We start from the raw sequence: 21,971 nt of genomic DNA, 5'->3' as shown, positions 1-21,971 counted from the left end.
TTGACATGCGCTAGGATGGTAAGAGAGGATGGGCATCCCCTCAAACCCACAGGGGAGGACCTGTGCAGTTCCACCCCACTGGAGTTTCTTAAAGAGAAGGGATGGGGGCACCTGAGTGGCTCAATGGGTTAAGCCGCTGCCTTCAGCTCAGGTCATGATCTCAGGGTCCTGGGTTCGGGTCCCGCATCGGGCTCTCTGCTCGGCGGGGAGCCTGCTTCCTCCTCTTTCTCTCTGCCTGCCTCTCTGCCTACTTGTGATCTCTCTCTGTCAAATAAATAAATAAATAAAATCTTTAAAAAAAAAAAAAAAAAAGAGAAGGGATGAAGTGAGAGAGAGAACAAGTGAGCACCAAAGTGCCTGAAGAAGATAGGTAGAGAGAAGGAAGAAAAGGAACATGCGTGCCCTGACATGGGCCACCCTTGGGTTTGAATCCTGGCTCCCGTCTTTCTAGCTGTGTGATCTTGGGGAGGTTGCTTAGCTTCTCTGATGGGCTCTTCCCTCAGCTGGCAAATGGCGGTGATGCTTGGATCTGCAGGCTGGTGTGCGGATCAGGGAGATCATGTATGCAGTGCTCAGGGACCCAGGGCGGGCATTACCGGCACAGGGGGCTCCCCTTCCCCGGTAGAGCAAATCGTCTCTGACCAGGCATTCTCCCGAGAAAGCAGGTTGCCTGAACCCCCAGGCCACAAGGACGGTGACCTCTCGGCCATCTCTCACAGGGCGCCCGGTTTTGTCTACCCGGCTTGGGTTAAGGGAGTTACAGCATCTGTCCCGACCCGTTGCCAGCTGTCCACGCTGAGCCCGCAGGTCCGGAGAAGAGAGGTCCAGGCCGAGACCAGGTTGCTGCACCTCCTGTGGCCTCCCTGCTTCCCCGGCCTTCCCACCCTCCCTGCACTTCCCACCAACAGGCCCGTGGGGGTGCGCTGCGGCTGTGGGACGCCGGCTGTGATGCGCCCCCAGACCTGTCCGCCCTTCAGTTCACAGTCGGCCGCCATCCTCAGAACGGCCGAGGAGCTGTGGATCTACAGGGGGTGTTTTTGGTTTTGTTTTTGAAATGCAAAGCCCAGCATCCAAACTGTCCTGAGCACAGGGAGTGAGGGAACATGGGGTGTTCGAAGAGGCAAGATGAATGACCTCAGTTTTTAAAAGATTTTATTTATTTATTTGAGAGAGAGTGAGCGAAGGAGAGAAGGAGCAGGGGAAGGGGCAGAGGGAGAAGCAGCAGCAGATTCCATGCTGAGCACAGAGCCCAAGGTGAGGCTCGATCCTAGGACTCCAGGATCATGAATGGAGCCGAAGGCAAATGTTTAACCAACTGAGCCACCCAGGCGCCCCGTCTATTTTTTCAGTGAATACTTTATGTGTTGAGATGATTCACTGGTGAGACAGAGGTAGTAAGGTGTGAGCACAGGGGTTTCCCCAAATCCTGGAAGATGTTCGAAGGGACTATGGGGCAAATACATGAGTGTTTAGAAAATGCCTCCATTCCCATTAGCATAGCTCACACTGGTCCTAAGTGCAGGCTGGATGTCACAGCCGCGTGACCAGGTCCAGCCTGCACTCAGCCGGCTGAGCCCTCTGCCCCAGTGTGGGGTGGGACCCAGCCAGAGGACAGGGCGTCCTTTTCTAGTTAGCATCTAAGGGTGTCCTGTGGGCCGGTAGGGCCCTGCCTCCTACACCTCCTGATTTATCCTGAATGGTTCCAGAATGTTGTTCCCGTCATCTATCACTGTGTAACAAACCACCCTAAAACTAAGAGGGTTAACTGTGGTATAGACCAATAATTCAGAAAGGGCACGGTGGGGATGGCTTTTGCTTATTCTGGGGCCTCAGCTGGGAAGGCATGGGCGATTGAGGCTGGAGGGTCATTCTCTCGCTGGCCTTCTCACTCACCTGCTCCGTCGCCGGGACAGCTGTGGGAAGGCTTGGCTGGGTCTGTCATCTGAAGGCCTACTTGTGGCCTCTCCAGCACAGCGTTCTCAGGGGAGGAAGAATTCTTACCTGGCCACCCAGGGCTCCCATGGCCAGTGTCCCGGTGAACAAAGCAGGCGCCGCCTGGCCTTTCGTTAGAAGTCTCAGAGGGAAGTCAGATTCGAGACACTCGGCCTCTCAAGGGGAGGCGCGGCAGAGAAGTTGCAGTGGTATTTGCTGAACTGCTACAGCGGTCTTCTGGGCTGGGCGGATAGGAAGAGAGAGGGGCAGCCATCGCAGCTAGACGACCCTGCTCCCTCTAGATTGGGGGCGTCTGCTTCCAGGCTCTGGACCCCTCTCTTTTCTGCCATCAGAGGGGGGGGCAGGGTTCTCATGGGAAGAGAGGATCTCAGGGGAGCATTTCTGAAGAAGCGAACTCAAAGATGTCCAGGCCCAGGCTGCCAATGTAAACGCGAGGTGGCAGGTGGTAGGCAAAAAGGACCAGTGGGGACTGTGGGGAACGAGATGGGGCATGCCTCACCCCCAAGCAGCCATCGTCCCTCTCACAAAACATGGCTGCCAATTGGATCTGGCCTGTGAGCTCCCGCCTTGTGACTCCTAACAGTAAACAAAAGAATCAGTGTTAGAGACGGGCGAGGCCTCAGAGATCGTCAGATCGTCAGACGGGTGATTTTCAAACTTGTTTTCTCTAAGGCAGTGGAAAACTTTTCTCAAACAAGGTGTCACAGGAGAAGCATGATGTAGAACATCTGATAAAACCTGGAATGGGTTGCCTGGAATCCCACATTGGCTTCTGTTCTCTTCCTAAGGTGCCAACTGGAAGCTCTGGGGTTCCCAGGACCCTGGTTTGAAAACCACCAGTTTACCTCTTCATGCCAAAAAGAAGAAAAGTGAGGGCCAAAGAGGGGAAGGGACCTGCCCAAATTCATACTGAGAATTGATGGCAGAGATTATTTTGAAATTCAAACAAGAGCCTGGGCCAAGGTTGAGCATACGGAAGGAACTTAGAAATTTTAATTTTTTGCCAGGCTTTTGGGATCTTGCCTTTTTTTTTTTTTTTTTCCAGTAGGCTCCACGCCCAGCATGGAGTCCAATGTGGGGCTTGAGCTCATGACCCTGAGATCAAGACCTGAGCTGAGATCAAGAATCTGAAGCTTACCCGACTTAGCCACCCAGGAGACCACAGGACCTTGTCTTAGACACGAATAGCGACTTCCTTAGATGTGTCCTGATTTTTTGTTGCTGTTCATTTGCTGGGTCAGGGAGCATCACACATCCTGTGAGGGGCCATGAAGTCTCATGGGCCGTGAAACAGGGAGTCTCAGCTCCAAGGACTTCCCAGCATTTCAGAACCACTGAATACTTAGCCCCTTCATCATACTCCTGCCAGGCACCTACCTGAGCATGAATGAAAACGAATCGAGCCTGAGCTCATGATGAGCTCAACCCTGTCCAGAAAAATCAATACAGGTCTCCCCATATTACGTAATAGGTGAGTTCCTGAAAAGTTGGAGGGAAATCAAATTTTTTCCCCAGTTCACCATGTACTGAGCATTGGATGTCCCCTTAGTGTTGTGCTGAGGCCAGGTGTGTGCACACACGTGTATACATGCACAGCCGGGATTCTTTGCTCCAAGGTGCTTCCGTTGTTACCAAGCCACGTAAAAAATACACCAAAGGAGCTTGCTAATGGCATCACGTGGTAAACCCTCCTTGCAAAATGGGAAGAATCGCTGCCTAATGAACCTTTTGTTTACTTATTTGCAAATGTTTATATTTGTCAGTTTGGATTTTCATAGTAGAAGCCTTTTTCAGTTCTGCCATAAGGCAAACCTTGAACGAATATTCGTTGAACATTCGTTGACTAAGGGAACATAGTTTAAAGTCAAGGAATCCCCATACCTGACAATCACGTTTATGGATGGGTAGGCACCTCAAAAAGGACTTTTCACATCTTGGTACCTATTGGTTTCCATAAGAACCTCATCAGGGAGCAAAAGCAGGCCTTTATGATGCCATTTCAAAGGTGAGATAACTGAGGGCCCATAATAAGTTTCCTCAAATCAGTATCTGAAAAACCTCTGATGGAAGGTCCATCCAGACTTTGCCAGCAGAGAAAGCCCCAGCAATGAAATCAAGACAATTTTAGCTCTCTTGTCCCCTTGGCTGACCTGATCTCAGCTTCATCAAGGGTCCATGTCCATCTCCCGCCAAAACTCAAGCCCTTTATTCTTTTCCCCAACTGCCACGTCCTGTTGCTTCCAGGCTCGACATTCAACTCTGAAATCTGGGCCCTATCCCTCAGCCCCCGTCTCTGCTCAAATGCCTCTTCTTCCCCTGCACCTTCCCTGCGTGTGACCCTCTGCCCTGACAACATTCATTGGCTTGACACTCCGGAGCCCCTCCTTTACAATGCACACTGGACTGGGGACTGGAGATAGAAGACCCAATACAATGTGGGCCCTGCCCTGTGGGAACACAGCTGAGTGGAAGGTGCCATGAAAGAAAGCTGGATGGAGGACTCAACAGCACCCAGGAGATCATTTAAATCTGACTGTGGTCCTGGGGGAAATCTGAGTGGTGTTTTGAAGGATGAATAGGAGTTTATCAGATTGGTAGGGGAAGCTAGGGGTGGGGGAGGGATTCTAGTGAGAGGAATCAGGCCAGGCAAAAGTGCAGAGGTGTGAATTGGCCTGGCATGTTTAGGACCCTGGCAGGAGCTGACAAGAGGGAGAACAGAGGTACGGAGACACAAAGTTGCAGTTGGGAAGGGAAGTGGGACCAAAAAGAGGGCTTCTATTTCCACACACATTTAGATTTTATCTGAGGGTCCCTGCAAAGTTTTAGGCCAGGGTCTGCTATGATCAGATTCAAATTTTAGAAATAGATGTGCAGTGAATGGATTTGGAGGTAGAGGGCACGTTTTGTCCTGCACACTGCTGTATCAGCCCCTCTTAGGCGTGCTGGCAGCCTGGGTGCTCACTGTTTGTTGAAGGGATGAATGAATGACCCAGTAGGCAGCTTGCTGCAGAAGCCCAGGGGGAGGTCCTGAACAAAGATCGTGGGAGTAGAGAGGAGGGGATGGACATGGGACAAGTATAGGGTTGGTCTCCACCGGGGTCTTATTGGGAAATGCAACAGGCTAAGAAGTTCCCTGGAAAAAATGAACAGTGGAGAATTAGTTACAAAAGTTTTGGAAGAACAGAACAACACGGCTTGTGTGTGTTTTTTTTTTTTTTTGCGGGGGGAGGGGCAACCCAGAGATTAGCAGCATCAGGAAGCTGCTGCCACCGGAGGGCCTGGAGGGGACGAAAGAGGTGGCATTTGATCCCAGGAGCAAGAGTCCCTAGAGTAAAGCAGAACTGTGAAGAGGGAGGGCTGCCAAGGTTGGGTTCCTGAAGAAGCAGAGTCAGAGATGGAGACTAGCGTGTAGAGGCTTCTCAGGGAAGGGACTGAACAGGATTGGGCAGAGGGAAAAGCTGGGCTGAGTGCAGTCTCAAGGAGGGCCTCGGATGACCGTCAAGCTGGGAGCCCCTTCAGAGTCCAACCAAGTTGGGACAAGGAGGCTGGACGCTTTTACTGCAACCACTGGATACAGACCTCTTGGGAAGGGAGTGTGGCCTTGGGCAAGGTAGCTCTTCTCAGTGAAGGCAATTTTCAAAAGGGGCTTCCAAAACATAATCCCAGCAACTGGAGAAGTAAATCCAGAAGGGGGATCTCGCAGCACACTCCAGTAGCCCTGCAGAGGGCTGCCTAGGTGGGGCAGGAGCCGCAGAGGAGCGGTGGCCAGAGCCCCGGGCAGAGCGAAAGGGAAGCAGTAGCAGCTCCCCACCTTCCCATCTCCCTCTAGGCCCTCTCACTGGGAAACCAAGCTGGAAGCTAGTGGGTAAGAAAGCGTGGGAACGCATTTGCCAGGGACAGTGCCAGAGAGCTGGGGAGGGGGGCAGGGGATGGCTCAGCGAGATCTAGGATGGCCCCCAAGACTGGCTGGGGGTAACGGGAAAAGGGCAGATTCAAGGGGCAGTGAGTGCCCAGGAGGGTGGGTGGGGTGAGTGCTGGTGATGCTTTCTCCAGGAAGACAGAGAAGGAAGCGCACCCCTTGGAGGAAGGTGCTGCTGGCTCATGTAGAGTTTGCCATCCAGGTGCACATGCCCAGCTGGTAGATCAGTGGTTCTTAAAGACCGGCACCGCACGGAATAAACTGAAAGGAGGAAAACCTCAGGTAGGCTCTGTCCTGGCCACAGGACCGAGGGCAACCTCCTCAGTACAGCACTGGAGCCCTTCACAACTTCTAAAGCTCCCACCACCCTTGCTTGCCTCTGAGCCATCCTTTCTTCCCCCCACAGCCGCCATTCATACCACGCCCCCTCCCCCAGCAAGGATCCCACAGTGCCGCACATCCACCCAGGTCAAACACTGCCTTCTAGCTGGCCCTCCTCCCTAGTGCTCTTCTCTCCCAAACACACTGTAATCTCTCCCTTGGGTCCCCATGAGAGCTTAAGAGCCTGAAAGCTCCACCGCTCACTAGCGACTCCAATCCGGCAAGGAACTCAAATTGTTGAAGGCTTCTTCTATGAAATGGGGCAACCCCCCCCTCCCCAGGCCAGTTGTAAAACCAAAGCGAGGTATTATGTGTAAAATGCTAAGAACAGTGCCTGACACATTACAGACCTCAATTAATGTGAGCAGTTATTCTTTGCATTTCCAATGTCTAATCCCCAGTGTCTGGCCTTTAGTAGATGCTTAATTAGTGTTTGTTGAATGAATGGAGATTTAATATGTAAAAGAATTTATCGTTGGGGCTCCACCTCGTTTTAGAGAATTAAGCCTTGAGCAGGAGTGCATAAGTCGCTCTGAAAGAGTTATCTGTGTTGGGTTGTCCAGAGACCCGAAACTGACTTGGTTCTCTCAAGAAAGAAAAACGGCAGATTGTAAAATTATTTTCTCATGGAGGTTTCTTGGTGCAGGGTCTGGCACACATTTCATGCTCACCCAAATCACGCTGCACGAATGTACGCACACAACCTGGCAGGGATGTCCGGGTGTAGGCAGCATCACAGTTGGTGGCCACAATGACTTCTACTCCCCTACCCGCCCACCACGGAACCCGGGCTGGCACCGGGGCCCCAGACCCTGCTGCGCTTGCGGAGGCCGGGGAGGGGGCAGGAATCTGGCGGCAGCCACGTGGGCCCCTTCCGCCTGTTTCCCACATCCTTTGTTTCCCACCGGCCCCGGCTCAGGAAGCTCTTTCTGCGAGTCACCGCGAAGGGGCGGCCGGGGAGTCTGGAGAAGCTATTTCCGTGCAATCCGGGAGGGCGGCAGGCGCGGGAGGGGCGTGGAGGTGGAGGCAGCGCAGAAGGCCCAGTGTTTGCTTTTATTTCATCCAACAGAAGGTTCTATTTGTGGAAGCGAACAGACGCTGGGGATTAGAGCTGGGAGGGGGAAGGAAAAGGGAAAAAAAAAAAAGCCACATCCACTACCACGCATAGGTCTTCCCCGGAACTACCGCGTGGGGGTGAATGACTGATTCTGGAATTCATCACCTTTCCTATCCTCCCTTCCTCCGGCGGCAGCCGGGCCTGGGCGGCGCCCACGGCTCCTATCCGAGGTCTCCAGGCTGGCGGCGGTGGAGGGATCCCTGGGGCGAACGGCGTAACCGTCCCGCGGCAGCGAGCAGCTGGGGCCGAGAACCGGGATGCGCGCGCCCGCAGCCCATTGTGCTCGGTGTGAATGAGGGGCGCGCACCAATCAGCGGTCGCTTCGCCCCCCCGTGGCCCCGCCCCTCCCGCCCACTTCCCCGGGACCCTGACGTCACGGGAACTTTTCCTCCGCCCCCTCCCCGGCTGCTAGAGCCGAGTCCCGGGCCTGCGGGAGGGGGCGCGCCGCCTCCTGCCCATCCCAGCCCGGGGGGGCGTGTGCGCGCGTCCCAGCCCGCTCGGGACACACCACCTGCCCCGGAGCGCGCGCAGCCCCGAGCATCCCCAGCCTTCGGGCCACCCCCGTTGCCCCTGCCGACCCAGCTCCACCTCCTCCCCCCTGCTCCCCCCTTGCCCCGGTCTCCTCCCTCCGCTTCGGTGACTGCTTGCCGGGCGGCGGGGCCAGAGTCGTCGCAGCCACCTCATTGCTCAACCCGGCTTCCCAACTGTTTACACAGCCCGGCCTGTGAGTGTGTGTGTGTATACAGCGTGAGTCACCGAGAGGCGGAGGAGGTGGAGGAAAAGGAGAAGGAGGAGTGCACTGGCCGGGATCGGTGCGGCGCACACACTCACTCACACTCAGTCACTCTCTCCGAGCGCGTCTCGCTCGCTCACACACACGCCGGGAGCCCAGGAGCGCGCAGGATCCCGAGCGCCGCGGAAAAGTTGCTCCGGCTTTCTCTCCGGGACTTCGGGCTTTCGGAAGTGCATTCGCTCCGCGGCTCTGGCGAGCCTGCGGAATCCTGCGCTCGCGACTCGGGACGTCGGGAACACCAGCCGCCGCCGCCTCTGCCTCCGGGACTGTCGGCGGCCTCGACAACAATAGCGGCGGCCGCCTCCGGCCAGCCGCCCCGAGCCGGTGCCCGCGGTGATCCCGGGACCCCAGCCGGCCTCTGCTCCCTCCGGACGCGCGGCCAGCGTGCTTCCCGCGTGCAACGCGAGCGCCCGGGAGCGGCTCCTGCCTCGCCCCCAGTGGGGGCTGAGCCGAGCTCCGTCTGCAAAGTCCATCCCGCCTGTTGGAGTAGGTCTCGGCGCCGGCGCCGAGCCCGCAGCGCCTTCCCGCGCGGATCCCGGGACCTACAAAGCCGGGGCCGCCCCGGCCCGGGACGGGATGCGGGTCGGTCCTGTGCGCTCTGCCATGAGCGGCGCCTCGCAGCCCCGCGGCCCGGCCTTGCTGCTCCCGGCCGCCCGGAGCGCCCCGGCCAAACGCCTGCTGGACGCGGACGATGCGGCGGCCGTGGCGGCCAAGTGCCCGCGCCTCTCCGAGTGCTCGAGCCCTCCGGACTACCTCAGCCCCCCCGGCTCGCCCTGCAGTCCGCAGCCGCCGCCCGCCGCGCCGGGGACTGGCGGCACCTCCGGGAGCGCGGCGGGGCCCAGCCGCATCGCAGACTACCTGCTGCTGCCCCTGGCGGAGCGCGAGCATGTGTCCCGGGCGCTGTGCATCCACACCGGCCGGGAGCTGCGCTGCAAGGTAGGCGCCCCGGGTCGGGACCTGCCGTGGGGTTGCGGGGGCGCGGTGGCCGGCAAAGGCGCTTGGGGTCTCGCTTGCCCGCGCCGGGGCCTCAGGTGCCACCCACGGTGACTCGAGCGCGGTGGGTTGCATTTGGAACGGTTCGCACCCCTTGGGGGATTGAGGGATTTCGGATGGAGCAGTAGAATGGGGGCTCGGCCGGCAAGAGGAAGTGCGGTGTTCAGTGGCTTTATCTCTGTGCTTTGCTTAGCTCCCACTTTAGCGCACGGAGTTCCGAAGAAGTTGTGGAATTGAAATGGATTCCAGGGCCATGCCATTCCCCCCTCCCTCCTTTTCCTGGCTCCCCCCGCCCCTTGTCCTGGAAGGACGCCCTGCAGTGGGTGCCTCCTTGGAGCTTGGAGCAGCTGGCAGCTCTCTCCCGGGGCTCCAAGGCACCTGGGCTCCCCTGTGGGTGGTGAGGGGTGGGAAGACCGTGTCAGGCTCGCGGCTTGGGGATTCCGCTTGAACCCGCGCCGGGATGAGAACCTCGTCCTCCCCAGAGAGCAGGTCTGAGGCGGTCTTCCAGCCAGGGCGGGGGATTCGCCCCGCGCAGAAGTGTTGGGAAGCCGGTACCGGCTAGGAACCTTCGCTTCCGTTCATGTCTTCATTTGTCGGCCAGCGACTTTCTTAGGAACGCGAGAGGTTCCGCTTCGCAGGAGATACAACTCCTGGAGACCGGGTCCTCCGCGTGCTCCTCCAGCGCCTCTAGACGCGGAACATTCCCACAGCCCAGCCTTTGCGAGCCTGACACCCGGGTGCTACTTTCCAACCGAAAGACAGGGTCACCCCTTGGTTGAAGTCGTTCTTGGGTTGTCGGCAACTCACCTGAACTCCACCCGCGCCCCCCCCACCTCCCGCCCCGGTCCCGGGCCTGCTGCTGCCACCTACTGTCCGACCTGAATGAAATTTCAAATGCGCGCTCCAGCCCGGTTTAAGGGGGGGGGGGGCTTTTCTTCTCCGTCGTGGGGCTAAGAGCGGTTTGGGGAGGATATGTGTGTGGGGCGGGGTGTGGGGGGGCGGCAGAGAGATTTTTCTAGCCGGGGCCAGGGCAGCCAGACCTCCGAGGTGGGGTGGGTCTGGCCATTGTGCAACCCCTTCCAGTTCCTCTGAACAGATAATAGCTGAATCCAGATGGTGACAGCCCATGTGTCACCGTTTCCAGTTCAGTCTAGGATATGAGTAACCGGACCAAACAAAAGGCCCTTAAAGAGACCAGCTAGTTTCTGAGAGGAGATACTACCCATTTCCCTGGTGAAGATGGGGGGGGAGCTGCCCCCCCCCCATGGGGGAGGGTGGGGGGGGATAAACAAATGTAAAAACCAGGGAGACCATCCCATATCCCTCTGGTGACAATTTTAACTCCAGGCTGCTTACACCTGAGTCAGACTGTAGCAAGTTGTTTAAGGCTGTGTTGTCATAGTCTCTCTGCGAGTCATCGGTTCTTCTGACTAATGACATATCTGCATGTTTCCCAGCCCCTGCTTCCACTGCAGAGTCCCCACATTCTGTGCTCTCCGTGTGGAGAGCTTCGGGTCTGCAGCAGGTCATGCATTTTCTACTCCTGGAGATCCAGGGGGGAGGGGGGACCTTATATCTGCTTCTTCCAGCAGCCTCGTCTGCAAAACAAGGCAGGCCGCAGAAGGTGGGGGCTTTAGTAAGCTCTTTGCCGGGAAGGGCGGGAGTGATGGCCTCATGAAAGAAGGTAACATATATAGAAGGCAGTTCTTTTAAACCATCCGTAGAGTAACCCCGTGGGTATTTGCTAGCCTAGAGCCCTGGATGGTGCTGGTTTGGGGTGTCAGGTACCTGGGGCTGCATACAGTGGGGTGGCAGAGATAAGGGGGTGTCTTTGAAGGGAGACTTACTGCCGTCTGGAGGCCAAAGATTGAAAGCTGCAGTCCAGGATTCAGGGGACAGCCTCTGCTTCCCTAGCCTCCTAAATTGGGGGGGTCACCTTCTCTCTGCAGGTGTTTCCCATTAAACACTACCAGGACAAAATCAGGCCTTACATCCAGCTGCCGTCACACAGGAACATCACCGGCATTGTGGAAGTGATCCTTGGGGAAACCAAGGCCTATGTGTTCTTTGAGAAGGACTTTGGGGACATGCACTCCTATGTGCGCAGCCGGAAGAGGCTGCGGGAAGAGGAGGCTGCCCGGCTCTTCAAGCAGATCGTTTCCGCTGTTGCCCACTGCCACCAGTCGGCCATCGTGCTTGGGGACCTGAAACTTAGGAAATTCGTCTTCTCCACGGAGGAGAGGTGAGCAGCCTCCGCAGCTCCTCATCCGGCCTTTTGGGGCAGGTTGCGGGGTTAGGTGCAGAGTGTTGGTTCACACCAAAGCCGAGGGCTCTGTTGTCCGAGAATTAGTATTTAGAAGTCCTCTCCCAAGGAACCACGGCCAAGGATGGTTTATTCTGCACTCTGGTGGATGTGGCCCGGGGATACCTCGGTGCTTCTTTCTGTGGGATGTCACATGAGGACAGGAGGCCTGCCCCACTTCCATTCCAAGATCAAGTTTATTCCCCATTGTGGTCAGAAAGGTCAGTTCTTCTGGGCGTACAAATGGCCAACCCGCCCTTCACAACATTGACGCCTAAAGGAGGGTCTCAAATTCTTGCTTCTGCCAAGTGGGTTTTTTTATTTTTTATTTTTTTGGTACCTAGGAAGTATCACAGAACTAAACTGTTGTATGTGCACTCTTCCGCCCTCCGTCTTTGTACCATATGCCCGGTCCACTTCCGGCTGGTCCCCAGGACTTTCTTCACATTCCCTGGTGACTTTTTAGACCTCTTGTTTGGATACATCTTCAGAAAATAGCCACATTGAATAATACATGGATGTTGGCTCGAATTGGTTGCTAAATATAGATCATGACTTCCCTCATAAAGGACAGGATGAGCTTGATAAAAGAATAATGAGACATTGAGATTCCGAGTTGAGGTTTCGGGCGAGGGAATTCAGGAAGCTGCAGGAAGTAAACCTTACCTGATTTTAAGAAGTGGGCCACATCCCTTACGGGAAGACTAAGAACAATACACCTTGTAGAACTGTGGAGGGCTGTGCATTATTTTGTTGCAGTTTTTCACGAGGGGCTGCCCCGGCCTGTGTGTTTTTACCCCTGCCTCCCGATCAAAGGAAAGAGTACAGGGTTAAGTTGCCATAAAGCAGAGCTTTCTATCAGACCTTGCAATACGTATTGGAACACAAACCGATTAGCAAAGAAAAGCAAAGCATTTGCAATGGAGAAGTTTCCAATTCCTGGAACATGCTCCTTTGATATGTTGATGTATTTTCTGAAACATGCCTTACACACCTCCTTACTAGCTTTTGAAATCCGCATTGCACAGGCGAATGTCATGTGCACGGAGTTTGGCAACCCGAGGGTTAAGCAATGGCAGGCTGACGATATTCGTGTAACCAGCACAGGTGCAGGGTTTTAGTACTACAGCAGCCAATCAGGGGCAGACAGTGTGGGTTGAGTCATATTTTCCGTTTACAGAACCAATGGGTATTTTACATAACGACGGGGAGGTCAGGCTGAGGACATACTGAAGTTAGCACATGTATACTACACTCCAGGGAACAGGAAGGCAGGAAGAAAAAAAAAAACAACCAGACCTTTGAGAGGAAAAGAAATTGACCTATTAGCCAGTACCAAATGTTTGCATTTGACTTCACAACCAGTGGCTTACTGAAACAGGGCTATTTCAGAGAAGCAGGGAGGAGCACAGTCTGCTACCAGATGATAGAGGCTCCCCACGTGCCTCTGGGCTTTGGGGGAATCCGTGAACCGTGGGTGGCTGGGTCTGAGTAAGGAGGCACCAGCAGCTTCAGATGAGAGCCTTTGCCTAAAGATATTTTTCAGACCTTAGCGGTTACCTGAACAGATAAGCCCCCAACTTGGAAGTAAGAGGGTCAGGTGTTGATGGGCATTCCGTGGGTACAGATGTTCGCAGGCCCTGCATCTCTGAAATCCATCAGCCACTTCTGTTTGCTCCTATAACCTCTTGGTCCAGGCTCGTGCAATTAAACACCCCAATAAGTGTAATTAACATTCCTGGTGCCTTGCCCATCACAGTTACCCCGGCCTGGGCCCAGGTGGACGGGGTTCCCTCTGTGCGAATATGTCAGCGTGAGCAAGAGTGCTGGCAATGTGACCATAATACCAGTGACTTGGGGCCCCATGTCCTGTAGTGCAAAGTATGGGCCCGGGTAGCCCACAGGGGCATGATAAGAAAAAGATGGGCCTATAGGATGCTCCGCTCCCCATCCCCCTCCCACCGCCCGCACTGAAGAAGTAGGCTATACTATTCTTCCCTGATAGCTTTGTAAAAAATGTCAGCATTCCCCTAAGACAAGTTCCCACTTCTGCAATGTGAACTTTGTAAATTGTGTAACCCTATTAGGATATCTCTTCTAAGCGCTAGCATAATGAATAGTGTTTGGGGCTTTGCATCATACCCTCCGCCCCAGGCTCTCTCTCGATACTTTGCAAATGTTTATTGCAGTTCGTATTGGTTTGTGAAATCCTGAGTCCTGGGAGGTCGCAGGGCACTGCTTACTGGATGAAGGGGTAAATGGCATTCCCGGGGCCTTTCCTTTTAGTGCCTGTGGGTGCTGTTATAGAGAACGCTTTGTTTTTCATAGCAGCTGATCTGGAAGTAATAGCTCGTTTCCTCTCCTGCAGAAGCCAGCTCAGACTGGAAAGTCTAGAAGACACACACATCATCAAGGGGGAGGACGATGCTCTGTCAGACAAACACGGCTGCCCGGCCTACGTGAGCCCTGAGATTCTGAACACCACGGGGACCTACTCCGGAAAGGCGGCCGACGTTTGGAGCCTCGGGGTGATGCTCTACACCCTCCTGGTGGGCCGCTACCCCTTCCATGACTCAGATCCCAGTGCCCTCTTCTCCAAAATCCGCCGTGGACAGTTCTGCATTCCTGACCACATCTCCCCCAAAGCTCGGTGCCTCATCCGCAGCCTCCTGCGGCGGGAGCCCTCCGAGAGACTCACTGCTCCCGAGATCTTACTCCATCCGTGGTTCGAGTCTGTCTTGCAACCTGGCTACGTCGACCCAGAAATAGGAACTTCAGACCAGATTGTTCCAGAGTACCAAGAGGACAGTGACATTAGTTCCTTCTTCTGCTAATCCCCAAACCTCAGAAACCTCATAATTCTCACACTTGGCATTTCCATTTCTAAAGATGGACAGGCCTTGAGACGCGCTGCCAGCCAGATTCGTGACGCCGTGAAGATTGTAGCTGCTGACCTCAATGTGGCGCCCTCTTCTTTGTTGTGATGAGTGACTGGCCGGGTCTGAGCCCCGCACGCGCCGGTCGGCTGCCCTGCAAGGTCATTGCCCTCCTCAGTGGTCCCTCGCCAACTGCCGCGCGCTGTCAGACACGGGGCGGTTCTGTGGCTGCAGAGGCGCAAAGAGTGTGGAAATCCTATAGCAGCACCTGGTTAGGTGGAAGGAACTCGAACATTTTAAAGGGAGAGGAAGTAAGTCTCACGGTGGCATTTTGGGGCAATAACCGTATTTCAAAGGGGTGACCAATGATTTGGGCCAATAAACCTGCCATCTTTGAACTTGTCTTTGGGAGCTACCTAGCTTCTCTACTGGAAAGTTCTTTTTTGGGTTTGGGTTAATACACACCCTTTCTTCACACTCACACTTACCAGTGACCCTGCTCCTTTGTGGGAGCAGACTGTTTGAGGAGCGTAGGAGCCTGTTCGCACCACCAACCCAGACTCTCTCCTCCGTTTCCTGCCAAGACCTCATTTGCACTAATGCCTTCTTTCTGACCTTGAAATGTCCCCTTATTTGCTAGAAAAGCACTTACCAGCTAACCGTGGAGAAGCATCACAAAAGATTCGGACTCCTGGCTATTTCAGAACTCTGAGCTCAGACCGAGAGACTGCAGATTTGTAAGGTCAACTTGAGCCCTTGGAATCCGGTAGCTTTGTTGGTTCCCCTCAAACGTGTCAGCCTTGAGCCTTTGTTCCCAAGACCATCTCAGGGTGGAGCATTTTGTCCACGAGAAGAAAGAGAAGGGGAGGCTCTCGTCGCCTCTCCCAAGAGCAGAAGCTAAACCTCTTCGTGCTTTAGAGAAAGCGAATTTTGGATCGGCTGGAATGATGCTCGGACCCACCTCCAGGACTGTACTTTAACCCTTCATGGATACGGTCTGCCTCTGGCATTGTGCGTGCGTTTGCAGTTTTGCATGATGGGTTCATATTTTAAATTTGGTGTGGTTTACGAATCCGTCTCTGTAATCAGCACCTAGAGCGAAATGGCCCCAAATCTTTAAAGTCGGAAGAGCCTTTAAAAGTATCTCCGACTTTCTTTCCTATTTCTGCCACCTCCCAAGGCAGAAATTCCCCCCAGCCCCAGCCCCACCCCTATCCTCCCTTCAGCTTCCTTCAGGTGGGAAGCCGGCCTCTGTTTGAATGCTTCCAGAGATGGGAGCTCACTACCTACAGAAGCTTAGAGCTTAACAGAGAAAACTGCAACTCGCATTAAAAAAAGCAGAACACATGAAATATCAGTAAATGTCTCAGTGGTTAAACGGGTAAACCAAACATACTGTATTCTGAGAAAATGGCACAAAACCAGGCAGTCATTTTTAAGGGCTACGCCTAGGCAAACACCTAACCTGCATTGTGAGAATGCTGTGTATACCTCACGTACTGTGTACTTTGTATGTATATATATTTTGCCTTTTATACCTTCGGTCCGATATGTTTTGTTGTTCCGGCTCCGAGGCTTGTTTCGTTGTCTGCGTCTGTCTGAATTACCTGCGTGTCTAAAACCACGTGAAATGTGAATGATTATCGGCAATATTACCTTGACAGAATCATGGGACTCGGAGAAGAGGGAGGACAGAGGCCTCTGTCGGACTAACGTGCTCGTGGTTTTTCGACGGTTGTATCTGTGATACGTTACTCGGCTGGGGACCCCGGGCTGGCCGGGGCTTCTGCCGGGAAAGCTCGAAACACTAGATCCTTCCTGTACATGTGTATATATGTGAACGGTGAGACGGCCGTTTCTGACTTGTAGAGAAATTTTAATAAATCTGGTTTCGTAAATAGGGGCATGCATTCCTTTTGAGTCTGGTCTGCCTTCCGCCGTGTGCAGCTGTGCCGGGGATGCGAAGGTCTCCGGCCGCGGGCTCTGGAATATCACGGGGGAAATGCACACGACGCGTGACCTTTGGCGGAGCAGAACCCATTCACTTTTTCCATTGAAGTGGGCAAATTCATTCTGATGGGTGAAGCCAGTTTCGTGAAATCAGGTGGGTGAGGGCTGTGGGTTGGTGCAGAGCCGAGAAACATTTGAAGAGGAGCCATGGAACAATCCCTGTGGCTTTTGGTCTTTTTTAGGTCCGGGAGCCTTGAGAATTTAATGAAAGCTGTGGCGGGGGAGGAAAGTGGACCCAGGCAGATCCAACAGAACTCTGTTACAGCTGTTCGAGGTCTGCATGTGTCCCTGAGGGCATCCCAGGCTTCCCACCGAGAACCAGCCTCCACCCCCCCCCCCATTAGATTTCATTAAAAAGGCTAATTGATGGTTTTCCTTTTTACCCTCTAAGTGTAAAACTGGAAATAAAGGGAGGAGAAACTAAAGCGACATGATTTTGAATCACAGAGGTACAGAGAAAGAAAGGATTCTTATATAATTAGGTTTATAGCTTCTGGGTTACATCAGAATCTATTTTAAGTGAAGTAAATTAGCATCGGGAGTGATTTAAAAAAGACTTTACGCTGTAAAATGTTAACAAGTATACAGACAAATGCACATGAAAGTATTTAGCTCTGAATTTTCACAAGCCCAACACCGGAAGACGCTGGCAAAACCAGCATCTGGATGCAGTTCACTTGGAGGATGCCGGGATCCCCTGTCCCGTTCAGTCCCTGCCTGACACCCACTCCAAGGGTCACTCCTATGGGGTAGAATTTCAAATTGTTTTCAGAGTGAAAATTAGAATGGAAGGAATAAATCAACTCTGGGTTTAAACGAAGAGGCAAACCGAAGTCACGGATGACACAACTGACTTTTTCTAGGACTCAGCCTGGGATGGCCCTATGACACTGAAGTAAATTGCAACTCAGGCCTCGTGACCCAGGAACTTAAAAGAAATGGAAAAAGCACATCAAAAGCAGCGCGGGGAGATGGCCAAATGCCCGAGTAGCTTAGAAACTAGGAAGCCTGGGGTTGGTCTAGGGTCATCCCATGAATAAGACCTTTAAATCTCGAATTTCCTGTGGCCTCAGAATACACAGTATGGTGTCTCCTTGTTCCAACAAATCTAGACAAGGCTCCGTGGAACTCCTTGGGCACACAGAAGGCTAATACTTTGGACTTCCCTGAGCTTTTTAATCTAAGGATTTCAAAACACTTTGCAAGCAATTAAGGTTACAACATATCTTAGTACTGTTGTTACATGTACCAAGTGGAGACAAATATGGGTCAGGATTGGCTGTGATGGCATGTGATGCCACAGATACCGAAATGTAATCTCTTCCCGGGTGGGAACAAATCTGGGGCAATTTCAACCCAGTTGTGCTATAGAAGTTTAGAATGAGTGTGCGAGCACCGGCTGGAAAGCTGGTCACTTTTATTTCCCCTTGTGTCCTCAACCTACTTGTTGTTGGAGTAAATCATGCAAGTAACATCTCCATAACCTTTTGTTCATAGCTCATCTTCTAGAAGGTTTACTCTTGCCCTCCCCCCCCTTCCCCCTTCTATATTCTCAGAAGCTGAGTGAACTAGGCAAGACAAATATTATTTGCTCCATTTTGTAGATGAGAAAACTGAGTCACCGGTGTCTTTCAGTAGCGACTCCAGGGTAAGTGGCTCAGAGCTGGGACTTGAATTCGGGTCTTTGGACTCCTTCCTTGCTCAGTGTTGTTGTTGTGTCTGCACAAGGCAGCATGAAAGTCGTCCGGTAGGAGATGATGATTGAAAGAGGTGGTTTAAGGTAAACACAAATACTGAGCTTTTAACCTACTTAACCTCTTCCGAAAGACCCAGTGCATGAGTCATACAGGTGGGAGCATTACCCAAGATGAGAGAGGCAGGATTGAGTAAACGACTGTGACCCGTCGTGTGCCACGTACTGTGGACCTTCGGGAAACAGAGGACCCAGCCTCAGTCCGAGCTCACTGAATGGGTAGCTCCGTGGGGTTGGGGACTGTGACAGTCGTATTCACACCTGGTTCTCCAGCACCCAGCACAGTGCTTGCCACAAGGAAGGTGCCCAGTGCCAGCACAGATGGATGGACGGATGGGTGGATGGATGGATGGATGGATGGATGGATGTCTTTCAGCAACTTAGAGAGCCACAACCAAGGAAACAGAAATCTTGGGACCGGGGTCTTGTCCTATCTTGGAATCCCTTCCACCGTATGACCTTGAGCAAACAGATCTGCCGCTGTAGTTCTCATTTGCTCATCTTTAAATGGGAGTGATGCTCTTTGGTTTCCTTCTTTTGTCCCTTCAGCTGCCATCCTGGGAAAACAGAATGATTCTGCAATTCTGTGGAAATAGGTCCCCTAACGATCTTCGTCAGACTGACCATGGGAATAGTTTTGATCTCCCTTTTAAACAGCACAGCTGGGTGTGCTGTCTAATTTCGCTCTGGGCAAGGAAAGGCATTGCAGCAATGAAGATTATGGAATTGGCTTGTTAACAAGGCTTTGGCAGGGAAAGAGAGGGCAAATGTTTAGTTAATCGTCCCCTACCCCCATTGGGGGGGAAAAATGGCGAGCAGATCTCATCACCAGCCCTGCGGAACCACGCCCATCAGGTTTTGGTGGATTCTGCAAGGATCCCAACTACAGTGGACTTGTGGTTCCTAGAAGAGATAGAAAGGCAAGATGCAGCCAAACGTCACACCTCAAGTCTTCCCTGATGTTTGACGACACATACCTCACTCTGTCTTCTCAGCAACCATGTAAGGTGGGTGATCTGTTCCCATTTAACAGATGTGGATGCTGAGACCCAGAGTCTGGACTGTCTCTGCCCAAGGTCCCTCAGCCAGCGGGGAGAGGGGCAGACTCCAGCCCAGGCCTGGGAACTGCCAGTCTTTGTCCCTTCCTGTCCTGTGCTTTGCAGATTAGGTCAGCGACACAAAGTCGTCTTTTTGGAGTAGCCGTTATACTGGGACATTTTCTGCCAGGAAGTGTAAGTATGAGGGATTAGTCCTGTTGTCGGGCTATGATTTCTACAAGCTGAGATTATCAATGGGGTGCTCATGGCGTTCTAAGAGGATTAGCAAAGGATTACCTCCTGGCACCCCTATAAAGCAAGCAGTACTGCTATTCCCCCCTTTGGACAGATGAAGAGTCTGAGGTTCAGAGAAGGCAAGGGATTTGCCCAAAGTCACACTGCATGGCATTCATTTGCTAATTAGCACACCCAAAGCCCTTAAGGCCTATTGTCCCTTTGTTTTTGGACTGGGGAGGGGACTTTCTAAACCTTACAGGCTATTTGTTTCATCTTAAATGCGGTGTGGTGTCCTGGAACAGAAAGAAGCTGTTAATGGGAAAATGAATGTAATCTGAGGAAAGTCTGGAGTTGAATGGATACCAACGCGCCAGTGTTGGCTTCTTAATTGTGCCAACTGTACCACAGGAATGATGGGTAACCTTGGAGCAAACCGAGTGAGGGCCTCTGTACTATCTTTGCAACTTTCCTGTACCCCTCAAATTATTCCAAAATGGAAAGCTTATTTATAAAACACATTAAGCCCACACTGCCCCCATTTTCAGCGAGGGGAAATCGAGGCCGAGACCTGGAGGCACGGTCCCTGCGGACCCAGCCTCCCCAGGCCCTGCCCGGCTGCTCCGGCTCCTTGGGGTGCTGGCTGGTGTGACCTTCCAGAACATGTCTAGAGCAAAAGGAGGTGAACGTGAGGCGTTTCCATGGAATGTGTCAGCGACTTTTCTTGCCACGGGACATGACATTTTGAAAAGTCAGTGTCTCGGTCTGACCTTTAGACCAGTGACTGCGTGAGTGTCTCTGTCCGTTTCCTCATCTGTTCATGACTGAGCCTGTGGGGGGGCTGTGCTGCTCCCTCACAAACTGTAATTCCACTCCTCATCAGCTCGAAGACCGCGGGGGTGAGCTGGGGGGATGTCCCTGCAAGGAAGGCGCACCCTCTGGCTAAAGAGGAAGGCCTGTGGGAGTCGGGGCTCTTGTACACTCCAGAGCGCATTTCTCATCCGGGCTCTGAGTCAAGAGGGTTTCTGGTCTCTGGGAGGTGGAGAGCCAGCCGACCTGCTCCCTGCCGTCCTGGGGACAGTTGCTCAGTCTGTGCCCTGCGCCTGGGCAGGGGCCGCAGCCTTCAGGGGCCAGGAAGTCGTTAGCCCAACCTCACTCCCGTGTTCCCGCAGGAAAGCCACACCCGAGAGGGGAAAGAAGAGCCAATTTGCAGTCGATGCTTCTCATATCCAGAAATTTCTTTCTCCGTAGCCGGAGTTAGAGTGGTTTCCTGCTGATAAGCATCTCTCTTACTTCTTCTCTGGGGAAGTGAATCTGTGAATGGCATTTCCCCCAGCAGCCCCCGAGCCCTCAGTATTTCTCAGACACATTGTTATTTGTCCCATCTTGCAGGTAAGTACGGAAAGCCCAGAGAGGTGAAATAACTTCTTCAAGGTCACCCAGAGAACGAATGGGACCCTGACATGCAGAGTCTCACCCTAAAGAATGTGCCTTTAACATGTAGGTGACCTGCCACCCCCATTTCGGCAGGGGTTCAACTTTTCTGTCTTATTCTCACAGTGAAAGTCTTATCATGTCAGTATACCCCGACTCCCTCGAGGGAAAACGCTTTGCATTGGACACTCTGCAAAGCTAGGAGTAAAGAGGATGAAGTTTGAACTTCAGGGCTAGAGCTACCTGGTCGCAAATCCTAGCTCGGTACCTGATTAGCTTTAGGAATGAGACAAGTCACCTGACCTCTCCCTGCCTCGGTGGCGGCAACAGGCTGAGGCGGTGACGGTTACACAAAGTCCTGCCTGTCCAGGGCCAGGCCTGGGGTTCCACACAGCCGCCTTGAGAGTCAGGCACATCGCTTCAAAGTGGAAGGAGCCCAGCTGGGAGGTGAGACAGACCCGGATTTGCATCCCAGCCTATAGCTACTTACTAAACGCCCCGTGATCTTCAGCAAATTGCAAAACTCCCTCTGACCCAGAATTTCCTCATCCATAAAATGGTACACAGAGTAAGTGTTTTGCACAGCGCTCTGCAGGCAGGACCGGGGGTAAATCACAGCAAGGACCTGGCCTGGGAGTGTAGTCAGAGATTAGTGTTCGTCTTGTCATTCTTAATCATTTCCCCTTCTCTCTTCCATCTTCCCTGCTCTTTCCCTTCTGGTTTGCAGGCTTGTCAAAGTCAGTGTTGACTGCCCTGCGGGATCCGTTTGGAGGGGTGGGTCAGTGGCAGGGAGCAGGGCAGTGCTGTGGGGGTCAGCCTTCCCACCACCTGCTGCCTGGGGTCCTGCTGACCTTGACCGTAGGCAACTTCAGGGGCAAGCAATCTGGCTTCTCTGACCTTGTCTAGCAGTCCTGCTCCCCTAGGGTGTCAGAAACTCACCCTGGGCAGGGGGAGGGGGGTTGTGACCCGAAACCGCCAGTTTGCCCGTACCACCTTGATTCCCAGGGTCTCTCTGGGATCCCACAAGGAGAGAAGGGATTAAGAGAATTAAGTAGGGGTAGCTTAGTTGGGTGGCAAAGAGAGGAGCCAGTAGGGTGGCAAAGAGAGGAGCCTGGAGTCACAGAGGCCCAGGGCTTAAAGGGGGGCCCGAGTACCACCCACTTCAGCCT

General features: G+C 53.4%; 1 protein-coding gene and 1 long non-coding RNA gene across 6 annotated transcripts in view; one reads left to right on the top strand and one right to left on the bottom strand.

Moving 5' to 3' along the window:
* The window catches only part of TRIB1 (tribbles pseudokinase 1), a 44,508-nt gene extending 28,276 nt beyond the window's left edge, over positions 1 to 16,232 (top strand). For 4 of the 5 annotated variants that reach the window (XM_082719715.1, XM_082719716.1, XM_082719717.1 and 1 more), the window contains 3 exons: positions 8,087 to 9,099; positions 11,106 to 11,398; positions 13,827 to 16,232. In XM_082719715.1, coding sequence (XP_082575841.1) covers positions 8,740 to 9,099; positions 11,106 to 11,398; positions 13,827 to 14,292 — 1,119 coding nt within the window. In that variant the 5' untranslated portion in view covers positions 8,087 to 8,739 and the 3' untranslated portion in view covers positions 14,293 to 16,232. Of the gene's footprint in view, positions 1 to 7,381; positions 9,100 to 11,105; positions 11,399 to 13,826 lie in introns of those variants that run through there. The other variant, XM_082719714.1, reaches the window with a different exon arrangement.
* On the bottom strand, positions 6,865 to 7,614 carry LOC309859202. Its single transcript, XR_014308610.1, has 2 exons — positions 7,476 to 7,614; positions 6,865 to 7,328 (listed from the first exon to the last, which is right to left on the bottom strand). It is a non-coding gene; the product is annotated as an uncharacterized lncRNA (long non-coding RNA).
* Positions 16,233 to 21,971: the final 5,739 nt, after the last annotated feature.

Source organism: Mustela nivalis (genome assembly GCF_964662115.1).
Source record: "Mustela nivalis genome assembly, chromosome: 2".
Classification (NCBI taxonomy): Eukaryota; Metazoa; Chordata; class Mammalia; order Carnivora; family Mustelidae; genus Mustela; species Mustela nivalis.
This window is presented reverse-complemented; position numbering and strand designations above follow the sequence as displayed.